Genomic DNA, 18,069 nt, shown 5'->3' on the forward strand with positions numbered 1-18,069 from the left:
GGGATAGTCTGGAAGACAAAAGGTATATAAAACTGGAGATAAGGAGACATTGGGGGCCTACTAGAGTAATCAAGACATGAGTAGTCAAAGGACCAGATTTAGAATGGCAACAGAAATCCTGGGAGAAAAAAATGTAAGAAATGATAAAACTTGGTGACAAGATATAAAAGACAAGTCAGTATAATAAAATCACAAACATTTTCACTGGTCCCCTTTCTTCCTCTCCATTGCGAAAGTATAGCTGATACTGAAAAAGAACAAAACAACTGAAAGATAACAAAGAACTAGCCCCAGTCTTAGGATGCTGTTACGTTTCTGTGGCAGAACTGACTTGTCCTCTCCCTGATCTCCTTTTGGTGTAGAGCCATCTTTTTACTTCATGCATTTCCACAGTGAAAGAATTCATCATCATATGGAGAGGCAAGTGGAGATGAGTCTCTCTCTGTTTACCTAGTTTTGTCCTTGGAAAGCAAAGATATTATCTTTCCAGGACTACATATGAAGCCTTTCCAGGACTATATATGATGCCTTTCCAGAACAGTGGGAAAAGTCAGAACTTCACCTTCTATAGGCCTAGAGTCTCGAGAATTCATCCCCATATTATGAGTTCATCAAATAAACAAGCTTAGCATCTATGAAGTGAAAGAACCTCTTATAGAAGATTAATAGAAGATAGGGACAAGAGCCAAACAGGATATGAAACTGGTAGGATTTACACCATTGGAGGGAGTACCAAAATTAATGAGATCCATCTATGTATTGAAATAAATAACTTTTTAAAAGTTTGGCTTAAGGCTAACTTAATAACAATATAAAGAACAATAAAATGACAATTTATTACAAAGTCATCTGGGAAAGCATAACTCAATAACCTTCTCTCCATTTTCCTTCCTCATCAGAGGGGAAGAGGATGCTATGGCATTATAAACTATTGTGTCTTACAGTGATTTCAGTAATGAGAATTATAGACGTGTGAATTTTGTTAAAGGCCTATGTTCTCCACAATATATAAAAGAAAGGGAGCTACAAATAGGAAAAATAACCTTAAAAACTTAACCCTAACTTCTGAAAAGAAGGATTTTTTTTCCTTTCCTAATAGAAGATTTCTTGACAAAAAGAAGCACCTTGAGGTCCTTATAACTTAAGCCTGTCTTTTTTCCAATCAGATATTCCCTAATGACAAATGTTATGACTGAATGCATAAAAGCATGTAGAGTTTTCTTTTTTTTTAAAATACCATCCCACATCACTATAATAAACTAGCCAAATAAGAAACTGCAAAATCATTAATTACTTAAAAGCTGGCATGATATAACTTCCATTAATCAAACAATAGACAACCTCATATGTGCATAATTAATAACTGTGTTTTTAAAATACTTCAAAGGCTATCTCTTTGCCACAAAATTTTAATCACTTTCCAACACAGTCTCATCAACTAAATTCCATTTAAATACATAAATATAAAAAGTAAGGCAACTAAGAAGGGTTTAACGCTCTCAAGTCATAACTTATTAAAATTTGGTAACAAAAAAATTTTTTTTTTTCCCAAGAAAATGAGCCACTCATGTAACTAATATAGAATTCATCTTTGGAAAATCTTATGAGAGCTGATGTAATTATTTATCTTTTGAATGATTAAAAGAGAGTCTTTTTAAAGCAATATTCAACAGATTTAAGGAAACATGAAAGTTATCAAGGACATTTCTAACACATTAGTCAGCTATTTATATGAATTCTAAAAACCTGCATGTGAACATAAGAAAGTAAAACGAATATAATAGGATTTTGAGGAGGAGAAGGGAAAGGCCAGGATTCTTTTAGGACTTCTCCTTAATCCCCACTCCAACTCAAAGAAAGTGTAAGAAACTGTGAACTTTGTTTACATAAAGTTAGTTTTTAAGTCATTTAATCTAGTTCAGCCTGCTTTCTCTTATGTAAAATGAGGATAATAATAGCACCTACTTTGTAAATTTTCCCAAGTAATATATAAATGCTAGCTATAATGAGAACTTAAGAAGTATTTCATTAAAATATGACTCAAAACCAGCTTTCCTTTATCTCTCTAATAGAAATGACTGTCTTCCTTTTGTGTTTATATCCTTAGTATCTCCTCAGAGTTTGGCATATATAGCAGGCATTTATTGTTTAGAAAAACGAAAAACACAGGCAGGTAATAAAAAGAAGTAGTATCCTACATTGGGAAAATTTTTTTAAAAATAAACATTTCTAGTTCTTTCTTTTTTTTCTCCAGCTGAAAAGCTATGGCTTTTATTGAAAATTAACAGTCAATCAAACAAATATTTGTTACAAATTCAATTGAGTTTAAGGGCATGAAGGAAAAAATGTTTAAGCAATTTGATTGGGTTTTTTAATCCTAAATTCCCATGTATTCTAAAAACAGGTCAATCACAAACATATATAAGGAAAGAAGTTTAGAAAGGAAGAGATATAACCCTTTCTCTCAGTATTCATAGTGTAAGAACTCCTGGTAACCATCCCCACCAGACGAGATCAACCTTTATGTTCCTCATGAAGTTACTTATGCAGTCAAGTGAAATAGGAAGATGTAGATCTCAAAAAAAAAAAAAAAAAAATTAAGACTAAGAATTTTCCTGTCTACTTAAACCTTCTACCAGCAGATTCACTCTAACAAAAACCACTGGCATACATCAAAAAGCTATGATTTCTCAACATGGGTATCCTCTCTATACCAATCAATATCAATAAATTATTAAGTATCTACTATGTGCCAGGCACTATGTTAAAAGAGGAGTTATAAAAGGAGGCAAAAGACATCCCCTGTCCTCTCAAGGAAGTTACAATCTAATTTAAACCCAACCAGTCTATGATTACTCTAAGGTTGTATGATTTATCCACAGTCACACAGATAGTTAATAAGTAACATGATTTGAACCTAAATTTTTCTAGTTCTAAAACTACTTGCTATACCATCTTATTTCAATAACAGAAGTCAGACACACAAGGCAGAAAAGAAATTTTAAAAATTTATAACCTTTCTTACTTTCCAGGCAAAAAACTGCCACATATCTTGGAAAAAGGAATAAATAGAGCTTACTAAGGTTCAAGTAATCCACAAAAACCCAACAAACCCTAGCACTTATGGATGGGATTCAATGTTGGACTCTATACTGACTTTAAAGGAATGACAAATAAAAATAGGAAACCCACAAAAGTCATGACCATTTGGGTCATGAGAAAACATACTAAAAGCACTGCAAGACCACCATAATAAAAGGCCTACAAAAAATAAGGAAGCAGAATATGCTGATTTTAAAACTTACTGTTGAGAGTCATAATAGTCCATTCGTTTCTTTTTCTTATTGTAAGCAGCTACACGAAAGGGAACAATTTCCAAGGTTATTAAGCCAGGGGCCATTGTCAACACTTTGGCCCCATGGCTTGGCTCATAAAGATCCTTCCCAGTCTCTGGGTGAGGCATGCCAGCAGGATCTCTTCCAACAATGTAAAAATTAGCTCCTGCAACCATTCGTGACCTACAGTGCCATTGGACCTAGAGAACAAAAAAAAAAAGTTAAGTTAAATAACCTTATTTCTACTCATTGTCCAAAGGAAAATAAACCAAATGAATCCTCCTAAATAACCAATATACAGCAAGATTATCTTTCTTTTTTCTTTTTTGTCGAGATAATTGGGGCTTAAATTTCTTACTCATTGTTACACTGCTATTAAGTGTTGTGTCTGAGACGGAATTTGAACTCAGGTCCTCCTGACTTCAAGCTATATTCTGTGACTTCTAGATGCCCCTAAGATTATTCTTTGAAACTTTAAAAATCTGTGATTTTTTTTTTAAGGTCCTCTATTAGTGTAGAGCAAAGAGATACACATAGTCTATGCAGGCTTGGGAACCACATTGCTCCTGAGTGCCTCCCAAATTAGATTTAAATGTAATTGGAAAATATTTAACAAAATTAATAAAAATACAATAAAACACAGATAAATACAATATAAATACAATTCAACAAAAAATACAATAAAACACACATTTTAAAACCAAGTTAATATGCAATTGCAGATAAGGCCCCATTACTATTCTTTCTCACCCCACTGATTTGGAAAGCTTAATGCCTTCTTATTGAATAAGTATTTGGGAGTGCTGCTGAGACTGCAGTCTATTTTGGAATGAGCTTCTTAGGACTTAGGCAAGCCTTACAATGACAAGCAGGCATAATGTAGGGCACTATCGTCTCAGAGTAGTAGGAATTGTGAAAACACCTCACCTCATGCAAAGAAGACATCAGAGTAAAACTTTAACGGATATTAAAGCCGTATTAGATTAATATGAATATCATCTTATGAAGCTAAAAACAATGATAATTTTTAAAAATCATGAACAAATCATTTAACCAATAAGCATTTATTAAGCACCTATTATATATTAGAACCTGATTTTACAAAAAAGCAAAACTCCCTGTACTCAAATTAATTAGGTATGGGGAGAGGGGACAAGATGTACATACTTTTATCTATTTACATATTCAAGATTCAATTTAAATTAATTTAATCAATATCCTTTTATATAAATAATCAGATCAAAAGTGATTGGCCATATGGAAATACAGAAGGCCTTAGTTTTTCACCTATAGTGAAGACACTGAACTAAGTAATTATGAAATGTGATTTCTAACTTTTTTGAAACCAAAATTTCCAACTTTCATGCAGGAAAAAAGATTTCAGAAAGATTCCTCTCTAACTTCTTCATGTATAAATTTAATTTGATCCAGCATTTTTAATCATCATTTTCAACTAGGCCTCAGTGCTTCCTGATAAGCAACAGGAATTAGACTTATAACATCATTAATATATGGAAATGCTGAGTAAGAAAATTCCCTCTCCCAATGCAAGCTGGCATCTTCTCTCAAAGGACAACTGTACAGAGCTGCTCAAGGTACTGAAAGGTTAAGGAAATTGTTCAAGGTCACACAGGGGACATTACTTGAAACCAGGTCTTACTGGCTTCTAGACTGGCTTTACACCCTATACCAGTCATTTTCATTGTTTTTTATTCTATGAACCACTTTCATTTAAAAAAAAAAAAAAAAAGTATTGTGAACTCTTAGGGAAATTTAATTAGTAATACTCTTTACAATTCTATACTTCTTACAATGCTATTAAAAAATTTGAATTGGGGCAGCTAGATGGTACAGTGGATTAAATACCAGCCATGGAGTCAGGAGAACCTAAGTTCAAAGTTGGTCAAACATATAATACTTATTACTAGCTATGTGACCCTAGGCAAGTCACTTAATTCCATAAGCCTTGCAAAAAAAAAAAAAAAAAAAAAATGAATTGAGACTTATCAGTTAAACATCATGAATGATTAAATGGGAACTCATTGCTGCATGTGGTATGTCCTAATGCATAGATTTTGTAACCAGAGTGTTTGACCCTCTATTGTCCATAGTTCATTTCTTGCCTGGTTAAGTATTTAATAGGATCAGGCATACCACTAAAATCAGGTATAGTAAGTGTAAAACACACTAAATAAACCTAAAAAGATTAAATGAACTTCTTAAACTGTGCCTCAAAGTCTGGATTGAGTCATCAAGTTCTTCCAAAGATAGTGAAGGGTATGCCAAGTTGCTCGGATCCTGACAATGTATTTGGGTTTTATAAGATGAAAGAGAAATTAAGGGATGCCTAAATTTTGAACAAACTTTCCATGATACTCTGACAACTTGAAAGTTTCTCTCAAAGTGTTTTGTTTTTCCTCTTCTCTTTTATATTTTATTAGCCTACAATGAAACATGAATGCATTTCATTGCCGGAAGGAGAGACTTTTGCAATCACATTCCAGGTTCCCAGTCTAAAGGAAAACATTCATTTTTTTTTTGAAGGAAGAAGATGACAAGTTGCCTAGGGAAGTGGCTGCCAAAAAAAAAAAAAAAAAAAAAAAAAACCCAGTAAAAGCAATTTTTTAAAAAAGTCATGTAAACAGCATGCTTTAATCCTAAGTATTAATACAGTACAGATTAGATAACCTACCTAAAACATTTACCCGTTTGGTTATAGCTTTAAGTGAGCCAAAATAGAGAATTAAAAGAAGAAGGAGATTTCCTAGTTGAAATCCTTGTCCTGCTATCCTGGGACACAGAGACTTATTTCTAGGGCTGAATGCAGATATGGATGAAACTAGATTTTATGTATTTTGTCCATTTTGTAAAGACATAGAAAATTTGTATAAAGGATTTTGGAGACTAAAACTGCCATATAAATAGAAGGGGAACATTGCTTATTCAAGTATATATTTTCCTTCTAGTTCTTTCTAGAAAAGAACAAACTAGAAAGAACAAAACTGAAGAACATTTTAAACCTCTAAGGTGGAATCTTTCACAGGAACTAATAATTAATGCAAAATAAGGGTTATGTACATGCTAATTTAACTCCCCTTTTTTAATGATTTAATTTCTAATTTCTCCCACTCTCCACCCCCCAAGAAAACATTGTATACAGCAACAACAAAATTGTTTGATGATCAGTTGTGATCAACAATGAGGTGATTTAAAGCAGTTCAAATAGACTTGTGCTGAAAAGCCATCTGTATCCAGAGAACTATGGAGACTGAATATGGATCAAAACATACTATTTTCATTTTCTTTTGGTAATGGTTTATTTCCTTTTTTTCTCATTTTTCCCCCTCCTTTTGATCTGATTTTTCTTGCGCAGCATAAAAATATGGAAATGTTTAAAAGAAATACGCATGTTTAACCTATGGTGAATTGCTTGCTATCTGGGAGAGGGGTGGAAAAGAGGGAGAAAAAATGGAACCCAAGGTTTTGCAAAGGTGAATGTTGAAAACTATCTTTACATGTACTTGTAAAAGATAAAAATAAAAATTATATTACAAAGTTTTTCTTTTCAGAATAAAATAAATATTTTCCAAAAATATAGTTGACTACTATTAAGAAACATGGCCAAGTTGATGCACAAAGCTTTCAAATCTGTTCTTTTTTTAAAAATATGACCCATTTAAGATCCTTAAATCTCTCTTTCATCTTCAAGGCATTACCACTGGCCTCTAAGGTCCCTTCCAGCTCAAATCTAATATATAATCCTGTGCATTTTCCACAGCTACCACATCAATGACACTTTCTTACTCAATTCAACAAACATTTAACTCAAGCAGATGAGCTCCTAGGCTGATACTTGACATGAATTGTGGAAATAATTCCAATTAAGTAGCTTCTTCTTTTCCCTCCTTGACCAAAGCACAGAAATGATTCAAGCTTTCTTATACCCAATACTTTGTCTAAATTATTATGTGATTCTGTTAATAAATCACATGGCCAATAACAATGATGTTTGTTTAAGCCTCTAAGTTCAGAGTCTGAGACAGATAGCCTATGGAAAAAAGAGAAATTGGGCATGGTTTTGTAATGTTACTAATTCTTATCATCCAGAATACAGAATCTATGGCAGACCATATTTGAACCCTGTTATAAATAAGAAAATAAATCAGTGTAAAGTGAGAAGTAAAAAGTTATAATGTTGTTCCCTGAGGTCATCTAAAAGGTATTAGTCATATCCCATATCATCTAGTCATAACCCCATAGATCTCTACATGCAGATTTGGGAATCATCTGCAAAGAAAGGATCAATGGGAATCAATGGGAATTACTAAAAATCACTTAAGAGGCACAGTGGAGCATTCCTGTAGTCCCTGCTATTGAGGAGGATGGTATATCACTTGAGTTCAGGAGTTCTGAGATTCAAGTAAGCTAAATTGACCAAGTGCCCTTACTAAGACCAATTACCAATATGGTGAGCTACTTAGACCAAAGGCCATCAAGCTATCTAAAGGGAGGGAAATCAGTCAGATCTGAAAAACAGAGCAGGTTACGGTTCCTATGCCTGATCAATCCTGAGATCAAGCCTGCAAGTCTAGACTATACAAGGCAAGGAAACCTAGTTTTAGTAGAAAAAGAAAACCAAAGAATTCTCTGTACTCTCCAACTACTTACATGTTCTGGTCTCCCAAAGTCTAAAAACAAATAAGTTTTCTTTTATCTCTTCTGTTCAATTAATTAATGCATCTCCTTTCCTTCACTACCAAATTTCATAGAAAAAAATATCCCTGAGGTCCATTATTTTTTCTCAACTATTCTGGTGATTATGTTCTCCCAAGAGGCACCAAGAACCTCCTAAGTGCCAACGCAATAATTTTTTATTTAAACTTCATCCTCCTTGATCTCTTTTGAGATTATTGATTAATTCCATCTACTAGTTTGGAGGCTTTCCACCTTTCTGTGTGTTGTGGCCTCTGGTAAAGCCTATGTACTCCTTTGTGGAAGAATGTTTTATGTAAAATAAAGCATACAATCAATTATAATGAAGCACATTATTATAAGAATATTTTTAAAATAAGTTCATGATCTCAAAGTGAAAAACTTTAACTAGATACTTTTTTTTTTTTTTTTACCTTGGCTTTAAAGATGCCATTCTTTAAACTCTATTGCCCTCTTAACAGCTTCCTCTCTATTTCCTCATTCTTTTCTTGACCCCTTAATATCTGTTCCTCAAGAGTTCATCCTCAGGTCTTTACAATCTGTCCCTAGGCATTTCCATTTAATCCCCTAGCTTCAAAAGTGACAAATAAAGTTTATGTTTAAGAATCTGTTACAACTACTTACCATACCAACTTCTTAAAAGCATTCAAAAATATCTTGATGTTTCTGAATCTATGCTATTTATTTTAGTGCTAACAACCAACAAAAATGTGGTTTGTGGTCTTGTGAACATTTTGGTTTGTCTCCTTACTACAATTTCAATGAGATTCTGAATATTTTCAGTTTTGAACTAAGAAAACACTTAAGACAAAGGAAATCAAAAACATATTTATCCAACTCTTCAAAGAGAATTCATTACAAGACTTAAGATGCAAGCTTCTATGACTAAGAGTTCAGTTCAGATCAAACCTCTCAAGATATTAAAAGAATTTCCCTGGAGCCATAGCCATAAGTGCACTATGTAGGGTGTAAATGAACTATAACAAGAGGATACATACATATCCTGACAACCTTTTAAGAATGAATGGAAAGAGAAGTAGATTTAAGATCAGAGGTTATTAAGGGCCCATCATGGCTCTGCTACATGCCACCTTGTATAACGTTGGACCTCTGGGCTTCATTTTCCTTACGGGTATAATGAGGTAAATGAATCACATCACCTCCAAGGTCCCTTACAGCTCTATTGAGTCCTAATAAAGATTGTACAAACATTTTGAAGCAGTTATGTGGCATGGTACTAGGCCTGGTGTCTAGAAAGTCTGAGTTCAAATCTGACCTCATAGAATTTACTAGCTATTGTCAAGTGAAGTTGTCTGCCTCAGTTTCCTCATCTGCAAAATAAAAATAAATAGCACCTACCTCCCAGGGTTATTGTGAGAATCTAGGGATCTAATATTTGTTAAGCACTTAAAAGTTTTATATAAACATACATACATACATATATATATATATATATATATATGTATACACACACACACACACACACACACACACACACACACACACACACATATAATTAAAAGCAGTATTTTCCCATACTTGATTTTTTTAAAAGGGTATCCACCAACTATGTGATAATCCCATTTGTCAAAATATAACTGATGGTAATTACATCCCATATACCTGTTAAACTTGTATATTTATACATAAATGTTCGAAAAGATCAGCCTCAGCTCAAAAATAACTAATAATAACCTATCTGAGTTAGTGGGTTTTCAGAAACATTGATAATTCTGATCCTAAAGAACAAATATCCTCACCCTAACCCAATCTCTAACAGTTAAGTTTGCTAAAGTTCAAAATGTAATTGAGATCATTAAAGAATTATTTTATTTAGGTTCTATAGTATTTTTGGGGGGAGGGGAGGTTTGAACATATAATTTCATTAGTGGGAAAGGGACCAACAGCAATGAAATTCCCTTTACCAATAACAATAACTCTTAGACATTTTGTTTCAGACTGTTATTACTAGGGGCACATTAAGTGACTTGCCCAGAGTCCCATATGTCAGAGGTCGGACTTGTACCTAGTTCTTCAAGACGTGTGAAGAGTCATAGCTGCTTCTCTTTATGCTTTAAATTTGTAATTAGATATTTTTTTAAAAATTTATATACATTTACAGTCCCAATTACATACCCAAGCACCACATGTCTTATTGAGAAATGAGCTAATTTTTCTAGAGCTATTTGCAAAGATACCAGATGGAATTTCTGGCATAGCTGGTAAAGCTCCATTTTAAAAAAAGCACAAAAATGCATGTACAGTCACCTCTTTACTGTTAGAAAAGTACAAAAAAGGCTGGGCAGGAGGAGACAGAACTAAACAAGAATCTAAGAAACATGCCCATTAAATCTTTACAGACTAGAAAACCATGAATATCCTGTTGATAACTAAACAGGCTTAACAGCTGTTTGCTGTTCTGTAAATCATTTGTGCTACAGAAATAAATCTGGTACCAATGTCTTCTAAATGATCTACAGAAAATGATTAAAGGAAGAGTCCTTGTTGGGAGATTTTTATTAGCTGGCAAAAAAACATTATTGGCAGGCTTCTTCTTGATGTCACTGGAAAAGCTGCATAAATTAAATAGTTGTTTTTTATTTTACAAAAGAAACCCTTCACTTAAAGCTGTGGAAAAGATGGACATGAAACACACACATAAAAGAGACACCTTTGGAGAAAAGGAGTGGCTATCACTAACAAGCTTTTCATTTTAGTGATACATGCTTCTCAAACTATCTTTGAATATAAACAAATAGCTAAAAATGGCTAGAAAATTACTACCAAACTTCAAGCAAGAATAAAATTAATTTAATCATCAGCCCCATTTTCCCACTAAAACATGTACACACAATGGCATCCACACTTTTTAAAAAAATACTTTTATATCCTCCCCCCAAAAATTAAGTCATTCTATTAATTTGATTTAACAGGTTTTAATTTGTCTGTTTGTTTGTTTTTTTACAGAAGTCTAAATCTATAAACTTAGAAGAAAAAGCTTTTGAAAATGGACACTAGAGTGGGCATTCTTTAAAAGAAAACATACCTCCTTTCTTCTGTTCTCCAATAGGTACTCTTCTGGGGGGAAAAGATACAACAGGTGGAACTGTGTGAAAGTAAAAATAATCCTAGAATTGAAGTGCTCTAGGAGCTGGATTCATCTTTGTTTTTTAACTAGCTGTAAATCACCAGGTCTCATCTTCTCACTCTGGATAATGAGAAGAATTCCAAACTCCAAGTTCATAATCCTATGAAGCTATTCCTTTATAGCTAGGTAGCCTGTGCATCCCCTCTTTGGCTTTATACTACTTCTCAATCCTCTTTATGTAATAAGAAAGAAACCAAAGAGGAAAAAAACTTCTAGGGGGAAGGTTTGTGAGATACCTTCTAGTTCCAGGAAGATATAGAGACAAAGCAAGAATGGCCTAGGACATCTATTCTGACCTGTCACTTCCCAAGGGTCAGATTACCCCTTTTAAAGGATTCTGAATTGCTTGGAACAGAATTAAAACCTTTACTCTCAGGCTTAAAACTTCCAGGATGACTCCAGAAATAATTTGTTTGGGGTAAGGATCCCCAAATCAGCCCAATCTTGATGTGGCTGATTAACAAATTCCTTTTTGAAGCTGCAATTGTCAGAAAGGTTAGGAACCTTAAGCATCAATTGTTTTAATCACTTCAACACTTTCTTAAGAGAAGTTTCAATAAATAAGAAACTAGTGAAGATTAGTTCTGGCTTTTTTAGTATGTTGTTACAAAGGCAAAAGTAGGACAAAAACTGCAAAGGAAAGAGAAATGGAAAAAAAAGGAAGAGAAGATATGGATAGGACAAACTACTATTCTTATGCTTTTTCCTTAGGTTATTCTCACTATTTCTCCATTTATATTTTTTATAGAGGATTCTGAGATTCCTTATCCCTAATCTATCCTTCAAAGACTCTGAGACTTCACCAAAAGGTGTTAACAAAAGATAATAATGAAAAGCAAATATTTTAATTATTTTCCTACTTCAACTGATCATCAGGACTTATGTATTTGGATATTTCATTCAACAGTGCAAACTGCAAATCCATCCATGCATGCCTTCTCATCCTATAGTTTCTCAACTACATCCTCTGCCACAGATACTCAGGTTTCCTCCAGGTCTTTCTATATGACCAGAACCAGGGCACCTTCAGACTGTTTTATCTGCTACACAATTGGCATATCCCCTTTTCTATTTATACATTCTTTCAAGGATGTCATTTGTGCCACTTCTGGGGTACAGGCAAATAGGTCACCATGGGAAATAGGACAAAAGTTATTCTTTCGCATCAACCTTTTTGAGTCATTCATAAATTTGACTCTTTAATGAAAAGGTGTCAAGCATGTAGCCAGCAACAATCCTGAATGCTGTTCAAATGTTAACTGGGAAAGATTTAACAAAATAAAAATATAATAAAATATAGATAACATTACATTTTAAAACTAAATCAATATGCAGCCTATAAAGATTTTTATATATGTTTTAGTGGCCCACATTTCTATTTGAATTTGACATTACTGCTTTAGAGCAAAGCTTCTTAAACTGTGGATTGCAATCACATGAGGTTACATAATTGAATGTATGAGTTGCAAAATTATGATTTATAATCAGTAAATGTTTGATTTGTATGCCTATATAAATGAGGTCGTATAAGAATTTCTCAAGAAAAAGAAATTGTTTAAGAAGCCCTGCTTTAGAGAACTGTGCAGTTTTAAGGTTCACAAACATACAGAATTACTAGGAAGCAGCTTAGGACTGTTAATAACACTAAACAATTTTTCAAGTGCCACTTAAGTCTCCTATTATTCACTGTCTATCTGCATTGTTTGTCCTACATAAATGTAATGATGTACTTATTCAATGGTCTAATCATTCACCACAGAGTTTGAAACAACAGGCATTTTTCATCCACTTAAATTTTCCTATGAAATCTTTATTCATTTGATGCTGACCATCTCATCCTCCAAATTATAAAAGTAAGCTATATAAACTTAGCAGATACATGAGACGTTCCTAGATAGAGGAAAATCTCTAGAGCTGTATTTCACTGTATTGATCACTGATTAAAATCTCAAAGGACTGCATCCATCAGTCTGTGAGTGTGAAGATGTGGCCTGCTATAGAGAATCCTTTGTAAAGAAAGCATAGTCCTGAAAACTGCCTGGAAAAAAAAGCAAGAAATGCAACTTTTTTGGGAGGGGTTCTAACTCAGGTACAGTGAATCACAAACAGCTGAATATAAGACAATTAATTTACTAAACATGTACTGGGTGATTTCCAAGGCAAAAGCAGTCCATAAGGAGATTTTTTTAAGACTTACTAAATAAAAGAAGCACCAAAAGAGGATATATATAGGGTCACAAGAACCTCCTGATCAACCCAGAGAATAGACCCTGCATACTTCTTACTCAAGGAACCCACAAACAGGACAAGAAGTGGGCCTATGTAAAAGTTCAATAGACTCAAAAGCAGAAAATAAGAGGTCTATATATTGGACCAAAGGTACTACAAATGATTTTTCCTTTTATTTATAAATCTCCAAAACCTGTTTCCAATTTCCCTATTTTTGCTTGTCAAATGCATTAGTTTCTCGTTCTCGAACTCCCTACAAGTGCTGTTGACAACCCAAAAAACCAAGAGACTAGTTTCCCTATTCCTCTTTTAGAGCTGATTTTTCAAATAAATAACAGATACATGGAACTCTGGGAATAGGAGAGAAGAAAAAGAAAAAACTCTCATTATGGGAATACTACTGCTCATGTCTCCTTTAGTAATCCTATCACTACTAGATCCAGATCCAGAGAATAAACAGAAGGTATGTTCAAAGGTAAAAACAAGATATTACTAGAATTAGCTTTTAGGCTGCATATTGCAAATTCTTGAAAATATGTCTACCTCAGTTGGTCCAGCATACATCATGGGTGATGGAAAGATGGCCACCACTGTGTTTTCAGGATTCAGGATTCCCTCTTCCAACACTGCAGCATGCTGTTTCATGCGCCACATCAAAGGAACATCATCATCTTTAGTCCAGCCACCAAGAGGATGTAGAAGGAGAACAGGGCGCCGGTATCCCCTTTCCAAAAGCTGTTTATGAGTGTCCTGCATTAGCAGAGCATGTCCATTGTGTACTGGGTTGCGTAATTGAAATGCAAAGACAGCATCTGAGAAGATAATTTTCAGCATTAAAAAATATAAGCTCAATCATGGATTACAACTTGAAGAAAAATAATACACCTTAAACTCTAGATTTGGTTCAGTAGATGTTCTAAGAAATAGTCAAAAATTATGCATGTTTAGAACCCCAGTACACTAAATGTAAACCGGCTTGGCACAGAGGGGAGATAAGAAGGAAACTGACTTTGTCATTGGTCAAAAAGATATGCAGTAATTTTTAAAAAATAATAGATATTTGTATTTAATTTATACGTTAACATATTTAACATATATTGGTCAACCTGCCATCTGGGAGGTAGGGGGAGGAAGGAAAAAAGTAGAACAAAAGATTTGGCAATTGTCAATGTTGTAAAATTACCCATGCATACATCTGGTAAATAAAAACTATTTTTAAAAATTAAATAAATAAATATTAAATCTAGTAACATACTGTATTTATATTGAAATGTATTTTCAGGCTTAATTACCTATGACTCTGCCTGGCTTAGTTGAAGTTGATTGAGCCCATGAATCATTTCACATAAATAAATAGCAAATCTATGTAACCCGGGAGGGAGGGAAGGAGAGGGAGTTATACTTTCATTATGTAAATATTATCAATAGCTAAACATTTATAGTATATAGATACATTCCACAGTCAAGGGGACTACTTGAATCAATTATTTATCTAACCTTCCTTCTGATTTTTTGCTTATTTTTCATCTTTGGCCATGGCTCTTTAAATCAGTCTAAATTAGGCTTAGCCCACTCTAATACTACCTTCCAGGATAAATCCTCTCATGGAACCCATGGCATTAATCTTTAAGGAATTAGGGAACTTGAACTGTTGGTTCAACAATAACTTCCATATTTTTATCTCCATTATTCTGTTTGCTCACTTGGCTTGACACTGGTTCCAAATGTTGGAGTCTACCTTTACTAAATGTTTCATGGTACTGACCCTATTCTAACCTTCTGCTCAAAATGCAGATCTAAAGCAATCCAAAGTGGCTAATTCTATGTGTCCTGGTTCTGAGCCTGGCTATTTAGCCCTGAAGTGAGTTTTTGCTTCTTTTCCAAGAGAGGCAATTTTAGTGCTGTAAGAACACTGGACTGGGAATTAGAGACCTGGGTTCCTATCCTAGCTCTGCTATTTACTACCTGTGAAACTTTAGGCAAGTTCCTTTGTTTTTCTTAGTTTCCTCAACTGGCCATTGAGGGAGCTTAATGATGTTCTCAAACATCACTTCCAACCTTAAGTTCAGGCAGCCTGAATTTAATTCCTACTCAGGCCCTGGCTTAGACTGGAATCCTTGATACAAACTTCTCTGGCCAGTAAGTGTCTAAGGCTGGATTTTTTAAAAGGTCTATGAAATGATAAGCATATATTATCTTATTTGATTAGTGTATCAGAGGTAGGATCTGAGTCAATTTTCCTGATTCTCTAATCTTTTACTTTTACCTTCCAAAATTTACCAGGTTCCTTATCTTCTCTACTTTTATCTTGAAATTTAGACAGATCCTTTCACTGGCTACTCAAGGCTCAGTAGAGCATTAACCTTTGACTTCACTTGCCAAATTACAGGCTGTTTGCTCTGCAGTTTTGATAAATGGTCCTTCTCCTTCCCAGTTAATAAGCAACAGACTCCCAACCCTTTAAAAGGACATTCATAATGGTAATGTATCTTAAGAGAACAATAACTACATTTTTGGATTACTAGCAGGTCAAAGATGATTTTAAAATATAGCCATTTGGTAACATTAATTACAGACACACATTTCCAACAGGAAACACTAAAAAAACAAAAAACAAAAAAACCAGAATATATGTATATATAAATGATTCCATAGGTTTATCTACTGAAGTTTTCTTCCTTAAAAGGACTAATCTAGTGCCACATAAAATGGCTAATGCAAACAGTTAAGATTGATCATCCATAAAAAAATCCACATTAGCAGTACATATAAGACTTTACTGCCAAAAGTTTTTCAAATAGAAATATTTGCTTACTACAATAACATCTGAACTCAAGAATCCCTGGGGCATTTGAACTCATTCAACAGCTATTAGTATTCTTTACCCCCTCCCCACCTTCTATCTTCCAGCAGAGGGATGAAAAGTATATACTTTTGTTTGTATACAGTACTTCTATGACTTCTTCTATTCTTGTACCCATGGAGCTAAACACAGAGTTCCAAGAACTAAGCAGACATAGTCCATGAGCTTACATGCCAAAACTATTACCCTAAATGTTGTGAGACAATAATAAATAAATTTATTATATTTCTACACCTCTTATCACATTTTCACTCTGAAAAAGAGGTGAGGAAGCAGCTAGATGGAACAGTGAATAGAGTACAAGCCCTGAGTTCAAATCTGACCTCAAATATTTAACACTTACTAGCTGTGACCTGCTGGGGAAATCACTTAACCCAATTGCTTAAAAGAAAAAAAGAAAAGAAAAAAAAAAAAAAAAAAAAGAATTCTCTGAAAAGGAAAGAAATTGTCTGGCTAAACAAATTGTGGTACATGAATGTAATGAAATATTATTGTGCTGATTTCATGGATTCAACAAATACTTTTTTAAAGGTAGCATTTCTATGGCACGTTAAGATTTGCAAAGAATTTTATAAATGTTATAATATTATTTGATTTGATCCCCTAAATTCCCGAGAGACTGATGCTTTATAGTAGTGAAGTGACTTGCCCAGGGTCTTTAGATTGCAAGTACCTAGGGTATTCCTGATTCTTGGCTCAGCACTCTACCCTCTGCATCAGTTAGCTGCCCCTACTCACACTTGTTATGTGTCTATGGATAAAGTTACTCCATCTCCCCTTCATCCCAACTTTCACTCCTAGGTCTCCATGAGGAAAGCCCACATATAAGGAACACACACCCCAATCAGTGGCAGAAACAAGACTAGAACTACTGATCTTGGCATAAGCATTTTCAATGGAATGGGCCCTGAGTGGTAAGAACAGGGCCTTGAAACTGAAGATAACTCCAGAGAAAAGACCAACACAAGCTAGTATACTAATATATGGGGTGGCTATGGTTGCTAAACCATTGAAAGGCCAGATTTAACAGGTAAAGTGCCACAGAAGTGAAAACAGACAAATAACTACTTATCAACCAAAACAGCCTAGGTCAGAATTAGGAAATAAAGAATTTTAATCATCTTGATAAAAGGTTTCAAGCCTTTACCAAGCCCCTCAAAAAAGGAGAAAGGAGAAAAGAGAGTAGAATCTGCAAACTTTAAGCTAGTGAGCCTCACTTCAATTCCTGGTAAAATTCTAGAATATATAATTAAAGGAGTGGCTTGTGAATGTCTTAAAAGACATTGTGCAATCTCTAGAGTTAGCATGGCTTGAAGAGTTAGTCATGCCAGAGTAGCCACTCTATTAATGTATCAAGTGAATAACTGACTGCAAAGAGTAGTAAGTGGTGGTTCACTGTCATTTTGAAGTGTGATTTCCAGTTCAATGCCACAGATCCTATCCATGGTCCTGTGCTAATCAATATTTTTTCTCAATGGCCTATTTATCAAATATGTAGATGACACTAGAAGAAGAGCTAACATACTGAAAGTCTTAAGAAAAAAAGATGTAGGTATTTTAGTGGACTTCAAGCTCAATACAAGTGAATAGTGGCAATGCCAACCCAAAAAAAACTAATCCAAAAAGAGACATATTGCCCAATGGTGAAGATACTATGGCACTCTGCTCTGGAGAGATCAGAGCATGAAGTTCTGTTCTGAATACCATGTTTTGGGAAGGAAACTGAGAAAATGCAAAATATTCATAGCAGAATCAAGCTGAAGGAAGGAATGGGATAAATG

At 34.2% G+C, this 18,069-nt stretch overlaps 1 protein-coding gene across 2 annotated transcripts in view; it reads right to left on the bottom strand.

Annotated features, from left to right (window-relative positions):
- Positions 1-18,069, bottom strand: part of PAPSS1 (3'-phosphoadenosine 5'-phosphosulfate synthase 1) — a 138,387-nt gene that overhangs the window by 20,999 nt on the left and 99,319 nt on the right. For both annotated transcript variants that reach the window (XM_074272379.1, XM_074272378.1), the window contains 2 exons: positions 13,969-14,237; positions 3,306-3,535 (listed from right to left, as the gene is read on the bottom strand). In XM_074272379.1, the coding sequence (XP_074128480.1) occupies positions 3,306-3,535; positions 13,969-14,237 (499 nt within the window). The remainder of the gene's footprint in view (positions 1-3,305; positions 3,536-13,968; positions 14,238-18,069) is intronic.

This window comes from Sminthopsis crassicaudata, chromosome 6 (assembly GCF_048593235.1).
Source record: "Sminthopsis crassicaudata isolate SCR6 chromosome 6, ASM4859323v1, whole genome shotgun sequence".
In the NCBI taxonomy this organism is placed as follows: Eukaryota; Metazoa; Chordata; class Mammalia; order Dasyuromorphia; family Dasyuridae; genus Sminthopsis; species Sminthopsis crassicaudata.